The sequence below is a fragment of the Erythrolamprus reginae genome, unplaced genomic scaffold (assembly GCF_031021105.1).
Source record: "Erythrolamprus reginae isolate rEryReg1 unplaced genomic scaffold, rEryReg1.hap1 H_49, whole genome shotgun sequence".
Classification (NCBI taxonomy): domain Eukaryota; kingdom Metazoa; phylum Chordata; class Lepidosauria; order Squamata; family Dipsadidae; genus Erythrolamprus; species Erythrolamprus reginae.
The window spans coordinates 236,948-262,523 of NW_027248505.1; the positions used below are offsets into that span (position 1 = coordinate 236,948).

General features: G+C 44.5%; 1 protein-coding gene across 2 annotated transcripts in view; it reads left to right on the forward strand.

The window, feature by feature from the left end:
• Positions 1-2,543: 2,543 nt before the first annotated feature.
• The window catches only part of LOC139155713 (class I histocompatibility antigen, F10 alpha chain-like), a 31,098-nt gene continuing 8,065 nt past the window's right edge, over positions 2,544-25,576 (forward strand). For both annotated transcript variants that reach the window (XM_070730976.1, XM_070730975.1), the window contains exons 1-5: positions 2,544-2,665; positions 12,759-13,034; positions 14,324-14,599; positions 19,142-19,426; positions 24,311-24,403. In XM_070730976.1, the coding sequence (XP_070587077.1) occupies positions 2,605-2,665; positions 12,759-13,034; positions 14,324-14,599; positions 19,142-19,426; positions 24,311-24,403 (991 nt within the window). In that variant the 5' untranslated portion in view covers positions 2,544-2,604. The remainder of the gene's footprint in view (positions 2,666-12,758; positions 13,035-14,323; positions 14,600-19,141; positions 19,427-24,310; positions 24,404-25,576) is intronic.

Consider the following 25,576-nt stretch of genomic DNA (forward strand, 5'->3'; position numbering starts at 1 on the left):
TTGTTGTGAGCCGCCCTGAGCCTACGGAAAGCGGCAGCATACAAATCTAATTAATAATAATAATAATAATAATAACAATAACAACAACAATAATAATAGTAGTAGTAATAATAATAATAATAATAATAATAATAATAATAATAATAATAATAGTTTTATGTATGGCATGTTTGTGTTGTATGGTTTTTAAATGATGGGTTTTTAGATGCTTTTTTTAAATATTAGATTTGTTACATTGTTATATTGTTATTATTATTGTTGTGAGCCGCACCGAGTCTCCGGAACGGGGCGGCATACAAATCTAATAAATTATTATTATTATTAAATTAAGTGTTGTACTTCACGATTCTTGACAAATGTTTCTTTTCTTTTATGTACACTGAGAGCATGTGCACCAAAGATAAATTCCTTGTGTGTCCAATCATACTTGGCCAATAAAGAATTATTTTCTATTCCATTTCATTTCATTTCATTCCAGTCTATTCTAGTCTATTTCTATTCAATTCAAGTCTAGTCTAGTCTAGTCTAGTCATCTAACAACAACAACAACAGAGTTGGAAGGGTTCTTGGAGGTCTTCTAATCCAATTCCCTGCTTAGGCAGGAAACCCTACACTACTTCAGACAGATCGTTATCCAACATCTGCTTAAAAATTTCCAGTGTTGGGGCATTCACAACTTCTGGAGGCAAGCTGTTCCACTGATCAGCCATTCTGACTGTCAGGAAATTTCTCCTTAGTTTTAAGTTACTTCTCTCTTTGTTTAGTTTCCACCCATTGCTTCTTGTTCTACCCTCAAGTGCTAGTTTTAAGTTACTTCTCTCTTTGTTTAGTTTCCACCCATTGCTTCTTGTTCTACCCTCAAGTGCTAGTTTTAAGTTACTACTCTCTTTGTTTAGTTTCCACCTATTGCTTCTTGTTCTACCCTCAAGTGCTAGTTTTAAGTTACTTCTCTCTTTGTTTAGTTTCCACCCATTGCTTCTTGTTCTACCCTCAAGTGCTAGTTTTAAGTTACTTCTCTCTTTGTTTAGTTTCCATCCATTGCTTCTTGTTCTACCCTCAAGTGCTAGTTTTAAGTTACTTCTCTCTTTGTTTAGTTTCCACCCATTGCTTCTTGTTCTACCCTCAAGTGCTTTGGAGAATAGGTTGACTCCTTCCTTGTGGTAACCCCTGAGATATTGGAACACTGCTATCATGTCTCCCCTGGTCCTTCTTTTCATTAAATTAGCCATGCCCAGTTCCTGCAACTGTTCTTCATATGTTTTAACCTCCACCCCCCTAATCATCTTTGGGCTCTTCTCTGCACCTATTGTATTGTATTGTACTGTACTGTACTGTATTCTATTCTATTCTATTCTATTCTATTCTATTCTACACTAGTCTACTCTATTGTACTCTAAACACATTGGCGACTGCCTGGACTAGCCCCTAGAACAGCATTTCAGAAGTTGGTTTGCCATTGCCTCCTTCTTAGGGCTGAGAAAAAGGGCTGGCGGGGGGGGGGGGGCTCTGTGCCAGGTGTTACAGACTCTGAGATGTCTGTCTGTCTGTCTGTCTGTCTGTCTGTCTGTCTCTCTCTCTCTCTCTCTCTATCTATCTATTTTGTCCAATACACAATAATATACAATGAAGCTTATAGAGATACAGTATAGTAGAGAAGATATAGGAGATATAGGAGAGACTATAGGACAGGGGACGGAAGGCACTGTAGTGCGCTTATGCACGCCCCTTACTGACCTCTTAGGAATCTGGAGAGGTCAACCGTGGATAGTCTAAGGGTAAAATGTTGGGGGTTAGGGGATGATACTACAGAGTCCGGTAATGAGTTCCACGCTTCAACAACTCGATTACTAAAGTCGTATTTTTTACAGTCAAGTTTGGAGCGGCTAATATTAAGCTTGAATCTGTTGTGTGCTCTTGTGTTGTTGTGGTTGAAGATGAAGTAGTCTTTGATAGACAGGACATTGCAGCATATGATCTTGTGGGCAATACTTAGATCATGTTTAAGGTGTCGTAGTTCTAAGCTTTCAAGACCTAGGATTGTAAATCTAGTTTCATAGGGAATTCTGTTTCGGGTAGAGGAGTGAAGGGCTCTTCTGGTGAAGTAATTAGACATTTGGACATTTTCGAGAGTATTAAGGTCAGAAATGTGGTATGGGTTCCAATTCCAAACAGATGAGCTGTATTCGAGGATGGGTCTGGCGAAAGTTTTGTAAACTCTGGTAAGTAAGTATGTAAGTAAGTAAGTAAACAAACAAACAAACAAACAAAGTAGTGTGAGATTTCCAAAGCAGACGCTACGTAGGATTAGATTAACAACTCTAATGTCGCGGTTTTTTCTAGCGCCCCCAACATTTTCCATTTCGAAAGGAGGGTTTTCCCCTTCTCCTCCCCCATTTCTTTTTTTGCAAGCCCTGCGGAATTTTTCTTTCTCGTATTTCCCTCCTACTACAACCGTTCTAACTTGTTTATAGAAAGATTGGAATCCTCCCCCAGTGAATGTCCACGGGGCGGAACAGCTTACGTTTCAAACACCACACACCACACTTAGTCTCTCTCTCGCCGGAGTCCTGCGAGCAGTAGGAGAAATCCACGTGCGGGAACGCGATGAGGCTTTACCGGGCGCCCCTGGAGTTCCTGCTGCTGCTCCTGCTAAGAGGCTCCTCCGGTAAGCGCTTTCTGGGCTGCGTGGGGTTTGCAGACCTTTGTTTGGCTGGCCGGAATTTATTCAGGAATTCTCCCTTCCCCTCCCCGCAGTATTATTGAGCGACCGTGTGAATGCAGGTAAAGAAACTCTGCCTTGAATAGACTCCTTAAAGGAGAATCGCTTGTGATTGTCGTCCTTGGATTCGAGCCTACCGTTCATATATATACGGTATGTCTACGGAGAGGGGGCGGCATACAAATGTAATAATTAATGAACTCAATCTGTATAGTCTTGAGGACAGAAGGAAAAGGGAGGACATAATCGAAACATTTAAATATGTCAAAGGGTTAAATAAGGTCCAGGAGGGAAGTGTTTTTAATAGGAAAGTGAACACAAGAACAAAGGGACACAATCTGAAGTTAGTTGGGGGAAAGATCAAAAGCAACGTGAGAAAATATTATTTTACTGAAAGAGTAGTAGACCCTTGGAACAAACTTCCAGCAGACGTGGTAGATAAATCCAGAGTAACTGAATTTAAACATGCCTGGGATAAACATATATCCATCCTAAGATAAAATACAGAAAATAGTATAAGGGCAGACTAGATGGACCATGAGGTCTTTTTCTGCCGTCACACTTCTATGTTTCTATGCCCAACTCCCGCTGGACTCTGGGCAGCTTACAGCCATAAGAATAAACACCAACAGTATAAAACAAACAAGAGCAATAAATATAATAAGATGGTATAAATACATTATAATGCAAAAAGCCATTCATACTCTCACTCATTTGTGCTCCCGGGCCTGCTGGAAAAGCCAGGTCTTGATGGCTTTCCTGAAGACCAGTAGGGTGGGGATGATGATAATAATAATAATAATAATAATAATAATAATAATAATAATAATGTTTGTTGTCATTGTTGTTGTTGTTGTTGTTATTATTATTATTAGTTGGGGGAAAGATCAAAAGCAACGTGAGAAAATATTATTTTACTGAAAGAGTAGTAGATCCTTGGAACAAACTTCCAGCAGACATGGTGGATAAATCCACAGTAACTGAATTTAAACATGCCTGGGATAAACATATATCCATCCTAAGATAAAATACAGAAAATAGTATAAGGGCATACTAGATGGACCATGAGGTCTTTTTCTGTCAGTGCTCTATGTTTCTATGTTTCTATATGTCACATGTTTTTTTGCTGAATTTTAAAGTTAAGGGAGACTAGGATAGATCTATTTTGGCCTCATCAGCTAGCCATACCCACTGGGACTTGAACCTGCAACCTTTGCCTTGTAAGGCAGAGAATTACCCTCTAGGCTACAGTATCCAATCCCTTCAGCTCTGCACCAGGGAAGGGTTACATTTTTTGTGTCGAATCACCCTGGTGTATTGAAGGAACATCACAGCTCCTTATTTGCCTTTCAGCCCAACACAAGGGCTATTTCCAAGGCAGTTAATTTTATTGATAGCCGACAATTCTATCTGTATGTGTCACATGTTTTTTTTGCTGAATTTGAAAATTAAGGGAGACTAGGATAGATCTATTTCAGCCTTATTTTGGCCTCATCAGGTAGCCATACCCACTGGGACTTGAATCTGGAGGCAAGTTGTTAATGGCTCTGAGTCTCAGGAAAATTCTCTTTAGTTCTAGGTTGCTTCTCTCCTTGATTATTTTCTGTCTGTTGCTACTTGGCCTTGGCCTTCCTGGTGGATGACCTCAAGGCTCATTTATTGGTTGGTTGATTTTCTGTAATTTAATACATTGTGGACTCTTAGCAACCACATCTCCATGACAGCCAAGGGTGAGGCAGGGAATGTAGCCTCTAGCCTTGAAAGGTCAGATTAGATTGAACAGTTGGAAGGGTCATTGTAGGTCATCTAGTCCAAACCCTGCCCCTCCCAAGCAGGAGACCCTACACAATTTCTGACTAATGGCAGTCCAAACTTTCTTTGAAAGCCTCCAGGGATGAACCCCCACAACCTGCAAAGGCAAGCTGTTCCATTGTTTGATTGTTCTCACATTCAGAAAAATTATCCCGATTTCTAGTTGAATCTCTTCTTGTTGAGTTTTTGTCCATTATTCTTTGTCTGGCTTTCAGGTGCCTTGGAAAATAGGTTGCCCATCTCCTCCCTGTGACAGCCCCTCAAATATTGGAAGACTGCTATCATGTCTCCACTGGTCCTTCTCTTCACTAGAATAGCCATGCTCAGTTCCTGCAAACACCTTTTATGTGTATATACTCTCCCCTAATCCTCCTGGTTGCTCTTCTCTGCACTTTTCCTCTCAACATCTTTTTTACAGCATATTGACCAAAACTGGATGCAATACTCTAGGTGTGGTCTTTATAATTTATGTTTGGTATGTATGTGTTGTCTGGTTTTAATATGATAGGGTTTTATATATTTCTTTTTAATACAGTGGAACCCCGACATAAGAGCTGCTCTACTTAAGAGCAACTCGAGATAAGAGCTGGGAGGGGAGAGATATTTTTGTTCTACTTACAAGCCCAAATTCGAGATACAAGCGCCAAGGAGCTGTCTCCTGAAGCCGAACGCTAACTTCCGCGTTCGGCTTCAGGAGACAGCTGCGAAGCGGCGCGCGTGTTTTAAAAGGTTGCAGCCGGCCTGGGGGGCTCGGGGGGTGCTTGCAGCCAGCCTGGGGGGCTTGCCAGCACCCCCCCGAGCCCCCCAGGCCGGCTGCAACCTTTTAAAACATGCGCGCGGCTTCGCAGCTGTCTCCTGAAGCTGAACGCGGAAGTTAGCTCTTTTTCTTTCTCTCTTTTACCTTCCCTTCCTCTATTTCTTCTTTTCTTTCTCCTTCCCACCTTCTTCCCTCCCTCCCTCCCTTCACTCATTCCTCTCTTACTCTCCTCTTTCATAAGTTTCCTTGCTTCCTTCCTCTGTTCCTGTCCCTTCCCTCTTTTCTTCCTTCCTTCCCACCCTCCGTCCATTCATTTATCCCATTCCTCTCTTGATCGCTTAAAGCCGGTCCCTGGTGCAAAAAGGGTTGGGGACCTCTGTCCTACAGGATTGGGTGGCAGAGAAGTTGAACATATGTAAATTTAAAAGTTTAAGAAAGTTTACAAGTTAAGTGAAAGAAACTTCATTATTCATTTATATGTACATGTACATTTCTTCATTAAAAACATGTCTTTCTGCATAATTTAGACTAACTTTGTGAGTTTTTTGAGGGCTGGAACCAATTAAAATTATTTACATTAATTCCTATGGGGAAAAGTCGTTCGAGATAAGAGCTGCTCGACTTAAGAGCCCAGGTCCGGAACGAATTAAACTCGTATCTCGAGGTACCACTGTATTAGATTTGTTTCGCTATAATATTGTCTTTATCATTGTTGTGAGCCGCCCCGAGTCTTCGTAGAGGGGCGGCATACAAATCTAATAAATTATTATTATTATTATTATTATTATTATTATTAATTATTATTATTATCTCACTACAACACAGCAAACGAGATCACTATGCTGGATTTCGTATTTCATCACCAGTCGGGCGCTTCCCAAGCACCTAGCACTGCGTGATGTAGCGGCGAATTATGTTTGCCGATCCCAGTAAAGCGGTCTTTTTGCAATTGACAGATGGAGATTTTGTCAATTCCGATGGTTTTCAAATGTCCGCTGAGATCCTTTGGCACTGCGCCCAGCGTGCCAAGTACCACTGGGACCACTTTCACTGGCTTATGCAAGAGTTGTTGTAGCTCGATTTTTAGATCTTCGTATTTCACTAATTTCTCTAGCTGCTTCTCCTCAATTTTGCTGTCCCCTGGGATTGCGATGTCGATGATCCATACTTCTTCTTCTTCTTTTTCTTCTTCTTCTTCTTCTTCTTATTATTATTATTATTATTATCATTACTAAGGCTTTATAGAGTGGTAGTAATACCTCACTTGATTTTGATTCTATCTCTCTCTTAGTGCAATTTAGGATTGCATTGGTTGGCTGGAGAATTCGGGGAATTTTAAGCTATGCTGGCTGAAGAATTCTGGGAATTAAAATCCACAAGTCTTAAAGTTGCCAAGTTTGAGGACCCCTGTTAAATACATTCATTTCAGAGTATTTTCATGGAATTATTGATTTGATTCATTGCCTTTTAAATTCTTTTAATAATAAGCAACCATAGCTTCTTGATTCCTCCCCCCCCAGAAGGAGCATGAATGAACAATTCATAACTGGATACAGGCAATCCTCAACACACCACAGTTCCATTCAGATTTAGTGACCATTCAGATTTAACAAGGGCATTGAAAAAAGTAATTTATGGCCATTTTTTCACACTTAAAAACCATTGCAGCATCCCCATGGTTGCTTAATCAATATTCAAAGGCTTGGCAACTCCTTTGACTGTTAACCATGGTTGCAGTGTCCTGGGATCATGAGATCCCATCAAGTCAAGTCACCGAGGAAGGCAGTTTTGTTTAAAAACTGCAGTACTGTATTCACTTAACAACTGCAGTGATTCACTTAATGACGGTGGCAAGAAAGGTCATAAAATGGGTCTAAACTCACTTAACAAATGTCTCCTTTAGCAACAAATATTTGTAGGCTAAATTATAGCCTGTCAGCAATAGCTTTGATTGTTGGACTTGTCATTTGGAAATGGGATCCAATGATTTTGTGACATCTTAAATCTATATAGAAACATAGAAACATAGAAGACTGACGGCAGAAAAAGACCTCATGGTCCATCTAGTCTGCCCTTATATTATTTTCTGTATTTTATCTTAGGATGGATATACGTTTATCCCAGGCATGTTTAAATTCAGTTACTGTGGATTTATCTACCACGTCTGCTGGAAGTTTGTTCCAAGGATCTACTACTCTTTCAGTAAAATAATATTTTCTCATGTTGCTTTTGATCTTTCCCCCAACTAACTTCAGATTGTGTCCCCTTGTTCTTGTGTTCACTTTCCTATTAAAAACACTTCCCTCCTGGACCTTATTTAACCCTTTAATATATTTAAATGTTTCGATCGTGTCCCCCCTTTTCCTTCTGTCCTCCAGACTATACAGATTGAGTTCATTAAGTCTTTCCTGATACGTTTTATGCTTAAGACCTTCCACCATTCTTGTAGCCCGTCTTTTGACCCATTCAATTTTGTCAATATCTTTTTGTAGGTGAGGTCTCCAGAACTGAACACAGTATTATATAAATAAAAATGTAAATGTTCGTTCATTCAAAATCTTAAATTTCCAAAAGTTCTTCACTGATTGCTTTGATCGGCTGGTGAAAAAGCATAGTTTATATCATAAAGAAACTATGTACCAAATTCCATCAAAATCTGAGATGGTAAGGTGGGGATGATCTTTAAAATTGGTCCTTTTCACACGGGATGACTCAGTATTCATTCTGGTGCTGCCACCTTGTGGAAGGAAAGAGGATCTCAGTAGTTTTGGTGTCACAGTTAATTGTGTATTGAAAACAAAACAGGCTGAACCTCCATAGAAAGTCCTCCCACCCCATTTTTTTCAAGGCTCAACTCATTCTTTCTCCCAAAACGGACACTCTGAGGGTTTTTCTTAACATGGTACAGAACAAAGACCCAAAGGCTGCATTTGCTTTTCCCACATAAAGTTGCTTTATTGTACAAAAATTAAACTCTTATGATGAATGATTGTGGGAACTGGGTATATCTAAGGCTAACATGATAGCAGTTTTGTGACATCTGAGGGACTGTCACAGAGAAGAGGGGGATCAATCTTGTAGAAAGTCAGCATCCACCCACCCTCCTAGAGAATGAAATATTTTGGGGGATATTAAAAGAGGCAGGATATTGTATTTACCCAAAGGAAAAATTGGAACTTCCTGCATAGCAAAACAGGCTCCAACAGATGCAAGAAGTCTTTAGAAATGGATATTTGTTCCTATTTAAACTGGGCCAATCTATTCATAAAAGAAAGGTCTTCAGCTATAGGGAGATGGGATTAAGGACAGGACATTTTACGACATAATAAGATTAGCCCACCACCATTTAGGAGAATAGAATGGAATTGGAATTGGAATTGGAATTGGAATTGGAATGGAATAGAATAGAACAGAATAGGATTTTTTTTATTGGCCAAGTAGACACACAAGGAATTTGTTGCAGGTGCTCTCAGGGTACATGAAAGAAAAGATACATTTGTCAAGAATCATGAAGTACAACAATGATTGTCATAGGGCACAAATAAGTAATCAGGAAACAATATAAAAATAATAATAATAATAATAATAATAATAATAATAATAATTTATTAGACTTGTATGCCGCCCCTCTCATACAAGCAACTAGTTACAGTCCCTTATTACCTCTCATGCTGCAACTCCTCTAGAGCAGTGTTTCCCAACCTTGGCATCTTGAAGAGATCTAGACTTCAACTCCCAGAATTCCCCAGCCAGCAACCCGTTTCCAAGGTCCCCCCCCCAACTCCACCCTGTACAGTAATATCTTGTCTTACGAACCTAATTGGTTCCCGGGGGAGGTTTGTAAGGGGAAAAGTTCGTAAGGTGAAACATTGTTTCCTATAGGAAACAATGAAAAATGAATTAATGCATGCAATTTAAAAAAAAACCCAAAAAAACACCGCCGCCCAGCTGCAGGGCCGCCATCAGGAATTTTGGGGCCCCATACAGCCTAAGTGTCTGCCCCCCCCGCCATTTTAAAACTACTTTTTTTAAGTTTTTAAGAAGATGTTAGATAATCATCTGAAAATAGCTGTAAATAAAACCCGATGTTCCCAGAATTAACTTTATTCATAAGATTATGATAGCAACAACTTGACCTTAGTTTTACTGGAACTATAGAATAATCATATAATAACCGTTGATGTTACAGGCCGTATAACTATATAAAGAAGGAACTGTGAGGATAACAGTTCAAAAGGGACGGGGGTGGTGTTTGTTATGTTGTTTTGTTGCTTGTCTTATAAAATGCAAATACAAAATTTAAACAAACAAATAAGTATATTGTAAAATGATAGATTATGTACTATCTTATTTTTTTAATGTTTACATAATAACTACTTTTTTTTTAAAAAAACCATCTGTCTGAAGTAGTGTAGGATTCCTGTCTAAGCAGGGGGTTAGACTAGAAGACCTCCAAGGTGCCTTCCCACTGTTATTCTATTCTAATTATCCAGGGGGTTGTGTAGTTATCAGTGGTATTAAAATAGGAGCTGTTAAAAAAAACCCAAATACAATTTCATATTGCTTCACATCTCAATATCCTTTTCGATCTAGTTTTTACGCCCATCGGTGAACGCAGGTCTGAACGAGCCCGTGGTATCCAAGTTAATTTCAAAGTACACTGCTCAAAAAAAAGTGAAGGGAACACTTAAACAACACAATATAAACTCCAAGTTGTCAATCAGCGTTGCTTCCTAAGTGGACAGTTTGATTTCACAGAAGTTTGATTTACTTGGAGTTATATTGTGTTGTTTAAGTGTTTCCTTTATTTTTTTGAGCAGTGTAGATAGAGCAGGAGGTCTCCAATCTTGGTGACTTTAAGACTTGCAGACTTCAACTCCTAGAGTTCCTCAGCCAGCGAAGCTGCCTGGGGAACTCTGGGAGTTGAAGTTTGCAAGTCTTAAAGTCGCCAAGGTTGGAGACCCTCTGATAATACAGGGATTCTATCGTTGTATAAGTCAGTGTTTCCCAACCTTTTTTGAGCCATGGCACATTATTCATATTTTCAAAATCCTGGGGAACATTGAAAGGGAGGGGCGGGGGGGGGGGGGGGCTAAAGAAAGGTTTGGACAAAAAACCCCTCTCTCTTCCTCCCTTTCGCTCTATTTTTCCCTCTTTCTCTCTTTTCCTTCCTTACCTTCTTTCTCTCTCTCCATCCCTCTTTCTTTCTTTCTTTCTTCCTCTCTTTTTTGCTCTCTTTCTCTCTCCCTCCTTCCCTTCCTCTGTCTTTCTCTCTCCCTTGCTCTCTCTCTCTCTGTCTCCCTTGCTATCTCTTTCTTGCTTTTTTCTCTCTCTCTTTCACTGTCTGTTATATGTCTCTTTCTTTCTCTTTGCCTCTCTTGCTATCTCTCTTTCTTTATCTCTCTTTCTCTCTCTCTCTGCCTCTCTTGCTAAGTCTCTCTTTTTCTCTTGCTATGTCTCTCTTTCTTTTTCTCTCTCTCTGCCTCTCTTGCTATGTCTCTCTTTCTCTATCTCTTTCTCTGCCTCTCTTGCTGTCTTTCTTTCTTGCTCTGTCTCTCTTTCTCTGCCTCTCTTGCTATGTCTCTCTTTCTTTTTCTCTCTCTGCCTCTCTTGCTATGTCTCTCTTTCTCTCTCTCTTTCTCTATCTCTCTTTCTCTGCCTCTCTTGCTGTCTTTCTTTCTTGCTCTGTCTCTCTTTCTCTGCCTCTCTTGCTATGTCTCCCTTTCTCTATCTCTCTTTCTCTGCCTCTCTTGCTGTCTTTCTTTCTTGCTCTGTCTCTCTCTCTCTGCCTGTCTTGCTAAGTCTCTCTTTTTCTCTTGCTATGTCTCTCTTTCTTTTTCTCTCTCTCTGCCTCTCTTGCTATGTCTCTCTTTCTCTCTCTCTTTCTCTGCCTCTCTTGCTGTCTTTCTTTCTTGCTCTTTCTCTCTTTCTCTGCCTCTCTTGCTATGTCTCTCTTTCTCTCTCTCTCTGCCTCTCTTATATGTCTCGCTTTCTTTCTCTCTCTCTCTCAGCTGACTGCAAGCGGGAGCCCTGACGGCGGCAGCTGGACATGCTGCTGGACACCGTATATGCCAGGCCCGCAGCGCCAGCATGTACGACGTCCAGCAGCACGTCCAACCGCACGTCAGGGCTCCCGCTTGCAGTCAGCTGAGAGAGAGAGAGCGCTCCCTCTCACCGCCGCCTGGAGCTCCCTCTCACCGCCGCCATCTCCCCGCGACTGCCTGCGGCCGCCCCCCCACCTCCTACCACCAGTGCCCTCCCACCGGGCCACAAAGGACACTTGCCACCGACGTCAGGAAAGTTCCAGCTGGGTGGGGCGCTGCCAGTACTTCCGTCCTGGGGCTCCCGCTCGCAGCTGTCCCTCGGCTTCTGCTCGATGCCGCGGTTTTCGGCGCTCTCCTGCTGGGCCCCAAAGAAGGAAGGCGGGAAAAAGGCGCAAAGAATGAAGCTCTCCTTCTTCCTGCCTTCCTTCTTTGGGGCCCAGCAGGAGAGCGCCGAAAACCGCGGCATCGAGCAGGAGCGCACCGGTTGGGAAACGCTTACAACCGGGTTCTGAAGACCAGCCCCACACGACAACAAACCTCCCTTCTTTTGCTTTGGGAAGGCGCCTCGAGTTTCCCTCACGTCCATTCATCCGGGTTATTTTTCTTTTACCGAAGGGAAGCTCTGATTGACGGCGTTAATGCGGGGGCCCTCTAATCACCGGGCCCGGTACGGGGCTCCCTGTAGTACCCGTCTATCGGCGGCCCTGCCCGGCTGTTTCAATTGAAACAGCCGGGCACTTCTCAGCGTTCTCCCAATGCCAAACCCGGAAGTTCAGCAAAAGTTCAGGTTCGGGAGGCTGCTGAGAAGCCCCGCCGCCTGGCTGTCACCTTTTGAAACAGCCGGGGGGCTTCCCGGCGTACTCCTGAACCCGAACACCAAACACAAACTTCCAGGTTCGGAGTTCGGGAAGCCGCTGAGAAGCCCCGCTGCCCAGCTGTCATCTTTTGAAACAGCCGGGGGGCTTCTTGGCGGCCTCCCAAACACCAAACCTGGAAGTTCAAGTTTGGCATTCAGGTTCAGGAGGACGCCGGGAAGCCCCCCGGCTGTTTCAAAAAGTGACAGCCGGGCGGTTGGGCTTCTCAGCGGCCTCCCGAACCCGAACGTTTGCCGAACTTCTGGGTTCAGCGTTCAGGAGGCCACCGAGAAGCCCTGCCGCCCGGCTGTCACCTTTTGAAACAGCTGGGGGGCTTCTCGGCGGCCTTCCGAACGCCAAACCTGGAAGTTCAGGTTTGGCATTCGGGTTCAGGAGGATGCTGGGACGCCCCCCGGCTGTTTCAAAAGGTGACAGCCAGGCGGCGGGTTCGTAAGATGGAAAACGTTCGTAAGAAGAGGCAAAAAATATCTGAACCCCGGGTTCGTATCTCGGGTTGTTCGTATGGCGAGGCATTCGTATCATGAGGTACCACTGTATTTGTTTCTCCCTAGGCTCCTCCCCCTACGTCATGCGTGTTAGCTACTCGTCTGCGACTGAGGATTGTCCGGGGCTGCCATTCTTCTCCGCCGAGGCTTACAGGGACGATCAGCTCATGATTCGCTACGACAGCCACACCGAAAAGATGCATCCTCGGGTAGACTGGATAAATACACTGAAGAAGGAGGATCCTAGATTCTTCCAGAGATACACCTCGATTTTGCAATATGACCAGAGGGAGTTTCAGAAGGACGTGCACATGCTCCAGAAATTCTATAACCAAAGTGGAGGTGAGTGAGCAGTGAGCGGGAAGTGGATGCAATCCTGCAAAAGGAAGGCAATTTAAAGGAGAAGCTCTATTTTTCTTATGGATCTTCCTGCCTTCCTCATTAATTGTCTCAATAAGCTGGTTGCCAAAGTCTTCCCTCCCTCCTTGCTGCCCCTTGCCTCCTCTCTCCCCTTTGCGTTGTAAGAAATAATTCCCTTTGTACAGATCCCAGATTCTGTCTTGACCTCAGCTGGTCTCCAAAATCTCTTCCTGTAATCCCTGTCTTCCTTGCTTTCTTGTCTCAGCAGTCACAGAATCTGGAGCCCCTGCAGGGAGTGGCTTTCCCAGATCTATTGATTGATTGATTGATTGATTGATTGATTGATTTTGTCCAGTACAAAAATGAGGGGTTTAGTGGGTATACACATAGTAAAATACATAATGAAAGTTATAGAGGAGATACTCATAGTAATATATATCTAAAAAAGAAGATAAGATAAGATATAGGAATGGAACATATCAATGAAAGAATAGAAGAAGAGATATAGGAATAGAAGAAAGAATAATAATTTATTGGATTTGTATGCCGCCCCTCTCCGCAGACTTGGGGCGGCTAACAACAATAATAAACACAACATGTACAATCCAGTAATAAAAAACAACTAAAAACCTCTATTATAAAACCAAACATACACACAAACATACCGTGCATAACTTGTAATGGCCTAGAGGGAAGAGCTATCTCAACTCCCCCATTCCTGGCGGTATAAATGAGTCTTGAGTAGTTTACGAAAGACAGGGAGGATGGGGGCAGTTCTAATCTCCGGGGGGAGTTGGTTCCAGAGGGCCTGGGCCGCCACAGAGAAGGCTCTTCCCCTGGCACCCGCCAAACGACATTGTTTACTTGACGGGACCCGGAGAAGGCCAACTCTGTGGGACCTTATCGGGTGCTGGGATTCGTGCTGGGATTCGTATTATTATTATTAATAGAAGAAAGGTATAGGAGATATAGGAGAGCAATAGGACAGGGGACGGAAGGCCCTCTAGTGCACTTGTACTCGCCCCTTACTGACCTCTTAGGAATCTGGATAGGTCAACCATGTATAATCTAAGGGTAAAGTGTTGGGGGTTTGGGGATGACACTATGGAGTCCGGTAATGAGTTCCACTCTTTGACAACTCAGTTACTGAAGTCATATTTTTTACAGTCAGTTAATATTAAGTTTAAATCTGTTGTGTGCTCTTGTGTTGTTGTGGTTGAAGCTCCCAAGAGGGAGTTTTTCCTCCTTAACTCTGGGGATGCTTCTTTCAGGGTATCACATCGTCCAGATGATCGTCACTTGTGAAATATGGGAAGACGGGACCAGGAGTGGGCACTGGCAGTACGGCTACGACGGGAGGCATTTCCTCAAGTCCAACATAGGGACCTCCAACTGGTTTGCAGCCGACAAGGAAGCCCTGGGAGTCAAGTGGGAATGGCAGAGTGAAATCGCCATCATGCAGCGCTTCAGGGCCTTCCTGGAGAGCACTTGCCCGGACTGGCTGGAGAAGAACAACCACTATGGATCGACCTCATCCTTGAGGAAAGGTACAGAGAAACGGCGAGGGAGAAAAGCCTGAGGGAGCTGCATCTGCTGGCTGAAGCGTAGACATCAGAGAGTTATTGTTAATGGCGAGTATTCTGAGCAGAGACAGGTTACAAGTGGTGTGCCACAAGGGTCTGTTCTGGGTCCTATTCTTTTTAATATGTTTGTGAGTGACATAGGGGAAGGTCTGGTAGGGAAGGTTTGCCTATTTGCCGATGACTCTAAAGTGTGCAATAGGGTTGATATTCCTGGAGGCGTCTGTAATATGGTAAATGATTTAGCTTTACTAGATAAATGGTCAAAGCAATGGAAATTGCAGTTTAATGTTTCCAAATGTAAAATAATGCACTTGGGGAAAAGGAATCCTCAATCTGAGTATTGTATTGGCAGTTCTGTGTTAGCAAAAACTTCAGAAGAAAAGGATTTAGGGGTAGTGATTTCTGAGTCTCAAAATGGGTGAGCAGTGTGCTTGGGCAGTACGAAAAGCAAGTAGGATGCTTGGCTGCATAGCTAGAGGTATAACAAGCAGGAAGAGGGAGATTGTGATCCCCTTATATAGAGCGCTGGTGGGACCACATTTGGAATACTGTGTTCAGTTCTGGAGACCTCACCTACAAAAAGATATTGACAAAATTGAATGGGTCCAAAGATGGGCTACAAGAATGGTGGAAGGTCTTAAGCATAAAATGTATCAGGAAAGACTTAATGAACTCAATCTGTATAGTCTGGAGGACAGAAGGAAAAGGGGGAACATGACCGAAACATTTAAATATGTTAAAGGGTTAAATAAGGTCCAGGAGAGAAGTGTTTTTAATAGGAAAGTGAACACAAGAACAAGGGGACACAATCTGAAGTTAGTTGGGGGAAAGATCAAAAGCAACATGAGAAAATATTATTTCACTGAAAGAGTAGTAGATCCTTGGAACAAACTTCCAGCAGACGTGGTAGATAAATTCACAGTAACTGATTTTAAACATGCCTGGGATAAACATATATCCATCCTAAAATAAAACACAGGAAATAGTATAAGGGCAGACAACATGGACCATGAGGTCTTTTTCTGCCGTCAGACGTCTATGTTTCTACTCCACATTTAGCTTCAGTGGGGCAAGTGTTTCCTGTGTAGGTTCAGGCCTTACAGGGATTTGTCCTGTTCATTGCTTGCCTTGCCTTCAGACGTTGTGGGTGGTTCATCACTGGAGGTTTTTAAGTAGAGACTGGGTAGCCACTGGTCTGAAATGCTGTAGGGAAGGGCTGTCAAACTGAAGACCCAAAGTCCAGATCTGGGGTGCTTAGATCTGGCCCATTTATTTAGTTAATTATTTGATTGGATTTATCTGCTGCCCAACTCCAGCTGCACTCTGGGCAGCTTACAGCTATAAGAATAAACACCAACAGTATAAAACAAGAGCAAGATCAATAAATATAATAAGATGGTATAAATACATTATAACGCAAAAAGACATTCATACTCTCACTCATTTGTGGTCCCAGGCCTGCTGGAAAAGCCAGGTCTTGACGGCTTTCCTGAAGACCGGTAGGGGCGGGGGGGATAATAATAATAATAATAATAATAATAATAATAATAATAATAATAATAACAACAACAACAACAACAACAACAACAACAACATTATTGATGATCCACTGGAACTTGTGCCGGAACTACCATTTACCAGTGGCAAGGAACTGACGGGATCATAAGCCCGAAAAAGTGGTCGAAAATGACCAAGCAAAACTATTGTGGGACTTCTGACTTCAGACTGACCGAATTCTGAAGCATAACACAGCAGACATCCTGATTGTGGGGGAAAAGAAAGTATGGATCATCGACATCGCAATCCCAGGAGACAGCAGAATTGAGGAGAAGCAGCTAGAGAAATTAGTGAAATACGAAGATCTAAAAATCGAGCTACAACAACTCTTGCATAAGCCAGTGAAAGTGGTCCCAGTGGTACTTGGCACCAGCGTTCCCTGTAAGTTACATGTGTGCGCATGCGCGTGCCCCAAAATACCCCCCCGCGCACCCTTTTCCACGGGCGCACGCTCCCCATCCCCCTGCCAGCCTGCGGGGGGGAGGCGTCGACAGTAGAAGGAAAGGGAGCCATGGCCGCCCCTGCCTCCCCACGGTGCCTCCGGCCCCCTCGCGCCCCTGGCCTCTCAGCCCTGCCCCCCCCCCGCCCGATCCGCCCCCTTTCCTCCGCCGCCTCCTGCCTTGGGGTGCGACTTCTCCTGCGGTGGTGGCCGCGGCTTCTCATCCGCGCTCCCAGCCAAGGGGCTGCGCGAGATGGTTTTCTCCGCGCGCTTCGGGAATTCCCGCCTCGCCCCTCTCGCAGCCCCTTCACTGGGAGCGCTTTCGTCCTGGACTTTCAGCAAGGGGGCTGCAGTAGAGGCAGGGCAGGTGCTCCCAAAGCACTCGGAGAAAACGCTCTCGCAGCCCCCTCGCTGACACAGAGAGAGAGAGAGAGGGAGAGAGAAAGTAAGTGAGAAAGAGAGAGAGAGAGAAAGGGGGGAGAGAGATAGCAAGAGAGAGAAGAGAAAGAAAACAAGAGAGATAGATAGAAAGAGAGAGAGAAAGAAAGCAATAGAGAAAGAAAGAAAACAAGAGAGAAAGAGAGAGAGCAAGAGGGGGAGAGAGATAGAAAGAAAGGGAAAGTGAGAAAAAGAGAGAGAGAGCAAGAGGGGGAGAGAGAAAGAGAGAGAAATGACTCTTGATTTAAAGCATATGGTAAAAAGCACCCAAATAATAACAGAGGAAAAAAATCCCAGCCGTTTGTGTGTGTGTGTGTGTGTGTGTGTGTGAACTCTTGAACCATTTCCAATAGCCCTCACCTGTTACTGGAAATGGTTCTTCAAGAATTCACACACACACAAACACACAAGGGGGGAGGAGACAGGGATGGAAAAAGAGGAGAAGAGAGTAATAATATTAATAGGTTTTGGTTTTGTTTTATTATTATTATTATTATTATTATTATTATTATTATTATTATTATTATTATTATTATATTATTATTAATTTCTTTTAATAAAAAGAAGGAATATTATTTATTTATTCATTCATTCATTCATTCATTCATTCATTCATTCTTCTATGCTGCCCAGACACTATACTTTTCCGGGCGCAGTGCCAAAGGATCTCAGCGGACATTTGAAAACCATCGGAATTGACAAAATCTCCATCTGTCAATTGCAAAAGGCCGCTTTACTGGGATCGGCAAACATAATTCGCGGCTACATCACGCAGTCCTAGGTGCTTGGGAAGCACTCGACTGGTGATGAAATACGAAATCCAGCATAGTGATCTCGTTTGCTGTGTTGTATTGACATCATCATCATCATCATCATCATCATCATCATCATCATATATTAAATTTGTATGCTGCCCCTTTGCAAGGACTGGGGGCAGTTGGTTCCAAAGCAATGGAGCTGTGACTGAAAAGGTCCTTCCCTGAGATCCTGCCAGCTGACATTGTTTGGCAGGCAAGACCTGGAGAAGGCCAACTCTGTGGGCCCTTATTGGTCGTAGGGAAGTATGAGGTAGAAGGTGGTTTCGTAAATAGTCTGGTCCTAGGCCATGTGAGGCTTTAAAAGTAATAACCAACACCTTGAATTGTGTTCAGACAGCAACTCGCAACCAATGCAGTCTGCAGAGAGTTGGAGTAATATCTCGGCATATCCCCTATGGCTGGCGCGGCTGCATTTTGAACCAACTAGAGTTTCCGAATATTTTTCAAGGGTAGCCCCATAGAAATATAGAAGACTGACGGCAGAAAAAGACCTCATGATCCATCTAGTCTGCCCTTATACTATTTTCTGTATTTTATCTTAGGATGGATATACTGTATGTTTATCCCAGGCATGTTTAAATTCAGTTACTGTGGATTTATCTACCACGTCTCCTGGAAGTTTGTTCCAAGGATCTACTACTCTTTCAGTAAAATAATATTTTCTCATGTTGCTTTTGATCTTTCCCCCAACTAACTTCAGATTGTGTCCCCTTGTTCTTGTGTTCACTTTCCTATTAAAAACACTTCCCTCCTGGACCTCATTTAACCCTTTAACATATTTAAATGTTTCAATCATGTCCCCCCTTTTCCTTCTGTCCTCCAGACTATACAGATTGAGTTCATTAAGTCTTTCCTGATACATTTTATGCTTAAGACCTTCCACCCATGTAGAGTGTGTTGCAATAGTCAAAACATGAGGTGATGAGAGTATGAGTGACTGTCCGAGGTGCCTCCTGGTCCAGGTAGGGAGACAACTGGTGCACAAGATGAATGTGTGCAAAGAAACCCCCCCCCCCACTAGCCACAGCTGAGAGATATTGATCTAGTCTCAGCTACGGATCTAGGGGGACACCCAAGTTGTGAACCTTGAGCCCAGCGTGATTTGAACTGCCAAATTGCAGGCAGCCAGCAGGCAGCAGAAGTAGCCTGCAGTACTCCACTCTAACCACCGTGCCACCATGACTCAGGATGCACAGATCATGATGATTTCTGGGGAGGCTCAGTTTTGATCATAACCCCTTTTTTTCTTCCCAGAGCCTCCAATGGTGAAGATGAGCAGCAGGACAGAGCCCGAGGATGGGATGGAAACTCACATCTGCGAACCTTATGGCTTCTACCCCAGGGAGATTGATGCCTTCTGGACGAGGGACGGGGAGGTCTGGGAGGTGGACACCCACTATGCTACATCTGTGGCCCCCAATTCGGATGGGACCTACCACTACTGGGTCAGCATCCGCATCGACCCCAAAGAGAGGGGCCGCTATCGGTGCCACGTGGAACATGACAGTCTGCCGGAGCCTCTGGAACTGGCCCTGAAGGGTGAGAAAGGCTGCAGGGTGGGAAAGGGTGACCTTTTTTTTCTAAAAATATTTTTATTGAATTTTTTTAAAAGGACAAACAAAGACACACAACATTGAACACTCAAGGAGCTGCCATTGCTCCGCTTATCTTAGAAGTCTAACTACTACAAAAAATAAAAACCTAACTATAGTCAAATCAATAGAAAAATAGCATACATTTATATTAGATATTTATTAAATTTGACTCTATATGTTAATTAATTACTTTGTCTGTAAAATACTTATTCAAAAAAATATAATATAGTAGATAGCATATCTAAATTTATTCTACTGTAAACCTTTTTAAACTATTAAACTCTAACTTATAAAATTTCAAAACTATAGGTTCAAAAAGTTATGAATTCTTGCTCTCATAACTGCATTCTGCACGATCTGAAGTTTCTGAACACTTTTCAAAGGTAGCTCCATGTAGAGAGCATTGCAGTAGTCGAGCCTCGAGGTGATGAGGGCATGAGTGACTGTGAGCAGTGACTCCCAGTCCAAATAGGGCCACAACTGGCGCACCAGGCGAACCTGGGCAAACGCCCTGCTCACCACAGCTGAAAGATGTTTCTCTAATGTGAGCTGTGGATCGAGGAGGACGCCCAAGTTGCGGACCCTCTCTGAGGGGGTCAATGACTCCCCCCCCCCCCAGGGTGATGGATGGGCAGATAGAATTGTCCTTGGGAGGCAAAACCCACAGCCACTCCGTCTTATCAGGATTGAGTTTGAGTCTGTTGACACCCATCCAGGCCCCAACAGCCTCCAGGCACCAGCACATCACTTCCACTGCTTCACTGACTGGACAAGGGGTGGAGATGTACAGCTGGGTATCATCTGCATACTGGTGATACCTCACCCCATGCCCTTGGATGATCTCACCCAGCGGTTTCATGTAGATATTAAATAGCAGGGGGGAGAGGACTGACCCCTGAAGTACCCCACAAGGGAGCAACCTAGAGGTCGACCTCTGACCCCCCACTAACACTGACTGCGACCGACCTGAGAGGTAGGAGTAGAACCACTGAAGAACAGTGGCTCCCACTCCCAACGCTTCCAGCCGGCGCAGAAGGATACCATGGTCAATGGTATAGAAAGCCGCTGAGATGTCAAGAAGCACAGGACAGAGGATAAACCCCTGTCCTGGGCCCGCCAGAGATCATCCATCAGCATGACCAAAGCAGTTTCTGTGCTGTAACTGGGCTTGAATCCTGACTGCTGGGGACCTAGATAATCGGCTTCTTCCAAGGATCGCTGGAGCTGGAGTGCCACCACCTTCTCAACAACCTTCCCCATAAAGGGAAGGTTGGAGACTGGGCGATAGTTATTGAGAATGGCTGGGTCCAGGGAAGGCTTCTTGAGGAGGGGGCACACAAGTGCCTCCTTGTAGGGTTCCGGAAAGGACCCCCTCCCCAAAGTAGCGTTGACAATATCCTGGATCCAGCTCCGTGTCACCTCCCTGCCTGCCGAAACCAGCCAGGAGGGACATGGATCCAGCAAACAGGTGGCGGAACTCACAGCTCCAATGGCCTTGTCCACTTCATCAGGTGTCACCAGATCAAACTCTTCCCAGACAGGTGGACAAGTACGGGCTCCAGTCACCTCAACTGACCCATTGTCAGTCGACTCTGTTTTCCAATTGGAATCGAGGTCCGCCCGGATCCGAGCGATTTTATCAGCGAAAAATGTATTAAAATCCTCGGCACTACTCTGTAAGGGCTCCCCAACTCCCCCCTGCTTAAGAAGGGAGTGGGTCACCCTAAACAGCAGCCGGGCGGGATTCCGCTGATGCGATCAAGGCGGAACTAACTTAATAAACTAACTTAATAAAAGTCTTAATAAAAGCTCTTACAAGTGTTCAGTCGGATTCAGACTTACTCTTCCTCCATCGCTTCTCTAGACGTCTCTTCTGGCGTTTCAACTCCCGGAGCTCCTCGTTGAATCATGGAGCTCTACGATGTCTAGTGCCACGGAGAGGTCGCAATGGTGCAATCCAGTGAAGAGCCCCCGCTGCAGCCTTGTTTCAGGCCTCAGCAAGAGACTCTGCCGAACTGTGGACGAGTGCATCTGGAATAACCCCAAGCGCCTTCTGAAAGCCCTCTGTATCCATCAGGCATCTGGGGCGGAACAACTTAATTGGTTCCGCCTCCCTGCAGGGAAGGATTGGAGCCAGGAAGTCAAGCTGTAGTAGAAAATGGTCTGACCATGACAAAGGCAACGCTTCTAAGCCCCTTAGTCTCAGACCATTACTCAATTGCTCAGAGAGGAATACCATGTCGGGTGCGTGTCCCCCTTCGTGAGTCGGACCCTGTATTACTTGAGTCAGGTCCATGGCTGTCATGGTGGCCATGAACTCCTGTGCCAGTCCAGAGGTTTCGCAGAATGATGGCAGGTTAAAGTCCCCCAAGACAATAAGTCTGGGGAACTCCACCGCCAACCCGGCTACCTCCTCGAGTAGCACAGGCAGGGCTTGTGACACGTAGCTGGGAGGCAGGTACGTGAGAAATAAGCCCACCTGAACCCCTAAGTCCAACTTCACCAAGAGGAACTCGCAACCCGCAATCTCTGGAGCAACGAGTCTATGTAGGCAAAGGTTCTCCCTGGCTATAATAGCCACTCCTCCCACCTTTCCCTGGGGTCGAGGTTGATGCCATATCTGAAACCTTGCTGGACAAATTTCAGAGAGAGGAACTCCTCCCTCCGGGCCCAGCCAGGTTTCAGTTACACATGCCAGGTCGGCCTCCTCATCCAGGATCAGATCCCGGATGTGGAGAGCTTTATTTACCACTGACCTGGCATTGAGTAGCAGCAGCCTGAGCCCAGGGCCAGAATTACACTCATCACCAGTGCCCAGGGTTGAGCTCACAGAGGCAGAACAAGGGATTGTTATTAAGCAACAATCCCTCGTTACCCTGGAACGGATAGCTCTGTGGCCCCCGCCATATCTGCCTCTCCCCAGCAACACCTGGATATTCCGACCCTCTGCCACCCCAGAGATCGGTGCTCCCCCCTTCCTCTCCAGCGTCAGGTTGGCCAAATATATCATTCATGCTATTTCCATTCATCTCACCCACACCGTAGTCCCACCTTGCATATCCATCCCACCCACCCCCATTCATCCCGTAATCATCCAGCCAATGCATATAGCCCCATTCATTCCAATAATCATACACATCCATCAATTAAAAAGATCCCCCAATAAATTAGCTAAAAACAGTTAAAAACTATTAAAAAAACAAAAACAATAAACAATAAGAAATAACTATAGTAATAGGAAACATAGGAAAAAGTAATCAATCAGCAGTTCTTAATAGCAGCAGGCAGATGGCGCTAGGCTCTGAATCAATTAAGTTCCAGAAAAGTCTAGTATCAGACCTTGAATGAGAGTCCAGGTCCCCAAATGTCCAGGTTTCTGGGTAAAAATGACCACTGCAATGCTGGTTGCTGCCACCAACCAGCACCCCCAGTTCATGTCCATGTGATTGGCTATTGTCTCCTGGGACTTCTCTGTCTTTGTATCTCCCCTGACTCCTATCAATCCCTCCGGTCACTCCCCAATGTCCTCTGTTCCTCTCAGGAGGCATCTCCAGTTTTCCACACTTGCCACTTCTCCAGTCGCTGTGGTGTTGCTCAGCGTCTTTAAGGCTTTTCTAAGGCACCAGCAGACCCCTCCCATGCACACACAGGGAGGTCTCTCAGGCACCGCCCCCAGGGATGGCTGGTCTCACTTGCCACTTCTCCAGTCGCTGTGGTGTTGCTCAGCGTCTTTAAGGCTTTTCTAAGGCACCAGCAGACCCCTCCCATGCACACACAGGGAGGTCTCTCAGGCACCGCCCCCAGGGATGGCTGGTCTCACTTGCCACTTCTCCAGTCGCTGTGGTGTTGCTCAGCGTCTTTAAGGCTTTTCTAAGGCACCAGCAGACCCCTCCCATGCACACACAGGGAGGTCTCTCAGGCACCGCCCCCAGGGATGGCTGGTCTCACTTGCCACTTCTCCAGTCGCTGTGGTGTTGCTCAGCGTCTTTAAGGCTATTTATCTTTTTAAAAAAATTCATATTAGTGATCCGCGGGATTTAAAATTACTAATTTACCTAAGTATGCCCATGTTTCGCCATCACTCCGCAGTCTGCATTGACTGCCGATCAATTTCTGGTCACAATTCAAAGTGTTGGTTATGACCTTTAAAGCCCTTCATGGCATCGGACCAGAATATCTCCGAGACCGGCTTCTGCCACACGAATCCCAGCGACCGATTAGGTCCCACAGAGTGGGCCTTCTCCGGGTCCCATCAACTAAACAATGTCGGTTGGCGGGCCCCAGGGGAAGAGCCTTCTCTGTGGCGGCCCCGACTCTCTGGAACCAACTCCCCCCAGAGATTAGAACTGCCCCTACTCTCCCTGCCTTCCGTAAACTCCTTAAAACCCACCTTTGCCGTCAGGCATGGGGGAACTGAAACATTTCCCCCGGGCATGTACAATTTATGCATGGTATGTTTGTGTGTGTGTTTGTTAGTAAATGGGGTTCTTTTTAAACTTTTTTAAATATTGAAATTTATTTGGATTTCTTACGATTTGTTGTATTTTGTTGTGAGCCGCCCCGAGTCCGCGGAGAGGGGCGGCATACAAATCTAAATAATAAATAAATAAATAAATAAAAATAATTTAGTGGTCCCCGAGGTAAGTGACTGCTGGTGTAGATGTGGAATGTGTGGAATAAAAAATTGAGCATCTCCTATGACGTAAAGACATCTGACATTTCTTAACTTGGTAGATCTCTTTATTTTTCTCACTGTTGGGGATCTTTTTGCCCAATAAGCAGATATTTGTGGTTCCCATTGAGTGATTTCCTCTTTTTCTCAATCCAGGTCCTCAATCCAGGTTCAACTGGTATATCATCGGTGGTGTTGTGGCTGGCATTATCGTAGCGTCTGCAATTGTTGGGATCTTGGTATTTCGCAGTAAGTATCCTTTTCTGGGTGGTTGAAAGAAGATGGGGCGATTCCTCCCATGTGTCTCCCTTGAGGGAGCTAGCTAACTTGTTTGCTTACTTGCTGCTTGTGTGTTTGTTTATTCATGTATTTATTACCTACCTTTATTATTTTCAAAAATAACTCAAGGCAGTAAGCATATCCAACACAACTTCCTCCTATTTTCACACACACACACACACACCTCAACAACCCTGTGAGGTGGGTTGGGCTGACACAAAATCATATGCTGCAACGTCCTGCCTGTCAATGACTACTTCAGCTTCAACCGCAACGAAACAAGAGCACGCAACAGATTCAAACTTAATATTAATCGCTCCAAGCTTGACTGTAAAAAATATGACTTCAGCAATCGAGTTGTCGAAGCGTGGAACTCATTACAGGACTCAGTAGTGTCAACCCCTAACTCCCAACATTTCTCCCTTAGACTATCCACGATTGACCTCTCCAGGTTCCTAAGAGGTCAGTAAGGGGCGTACATAAGTGCACTAGTGTGCCTTTCGTCCCCTGTCCAATTGTCTCTCCTTATCTCATATCTCATATATCTTTTCTTCCTTCATATATCTTCTCTATTTTTATATCTTCTCTTTATATATAATACTTCATGTCTATTCTCTTCAATATGTATTGTGTATTGGACAAAATAAATAAATGAAATAAAATAAATAGCTGACTTTCATGGCCAAGGTAAACAACTCATGTTTGGTCGTCTGCTTTTTGCCTGGTGTCTTAATCACTGGACCAAACTGCCTCCTCGTCTTCTCCTTCCTCCTCCTCCATTTCTCCTTCTTCCTCCGCCTCCTTCCTTCCTCCGCCTCCTCCCTCCTCCTCCTCTTCTTCTGTTTCTCCTCATTCTTCCTTCTTCCTCTTTTTTCTCCTCCTTGCTCCTCATTGTCCTTTTCTCCTCCCACCTCTACCTCCTTTTCTTCTCTTTCTCCTCATTCCTCCCCCTCCTCTTCTCCTCCTTCTTCCTCCTTCTCCTTCCTGCTCCTTCTCTTCTCCTTCTTCCTTCCTCCTCGTCCTCTCCTCCTCCCTCTTCCTCCTCTTCTCTTTCTTCTCATTCTCCTCCACCTCTTCTTCTTCTTCTTTTTCCTTCTTCCTTTTTCTTTTTCTCCTCCTCCCTCCCTTCCCTGTTTTTCCTAC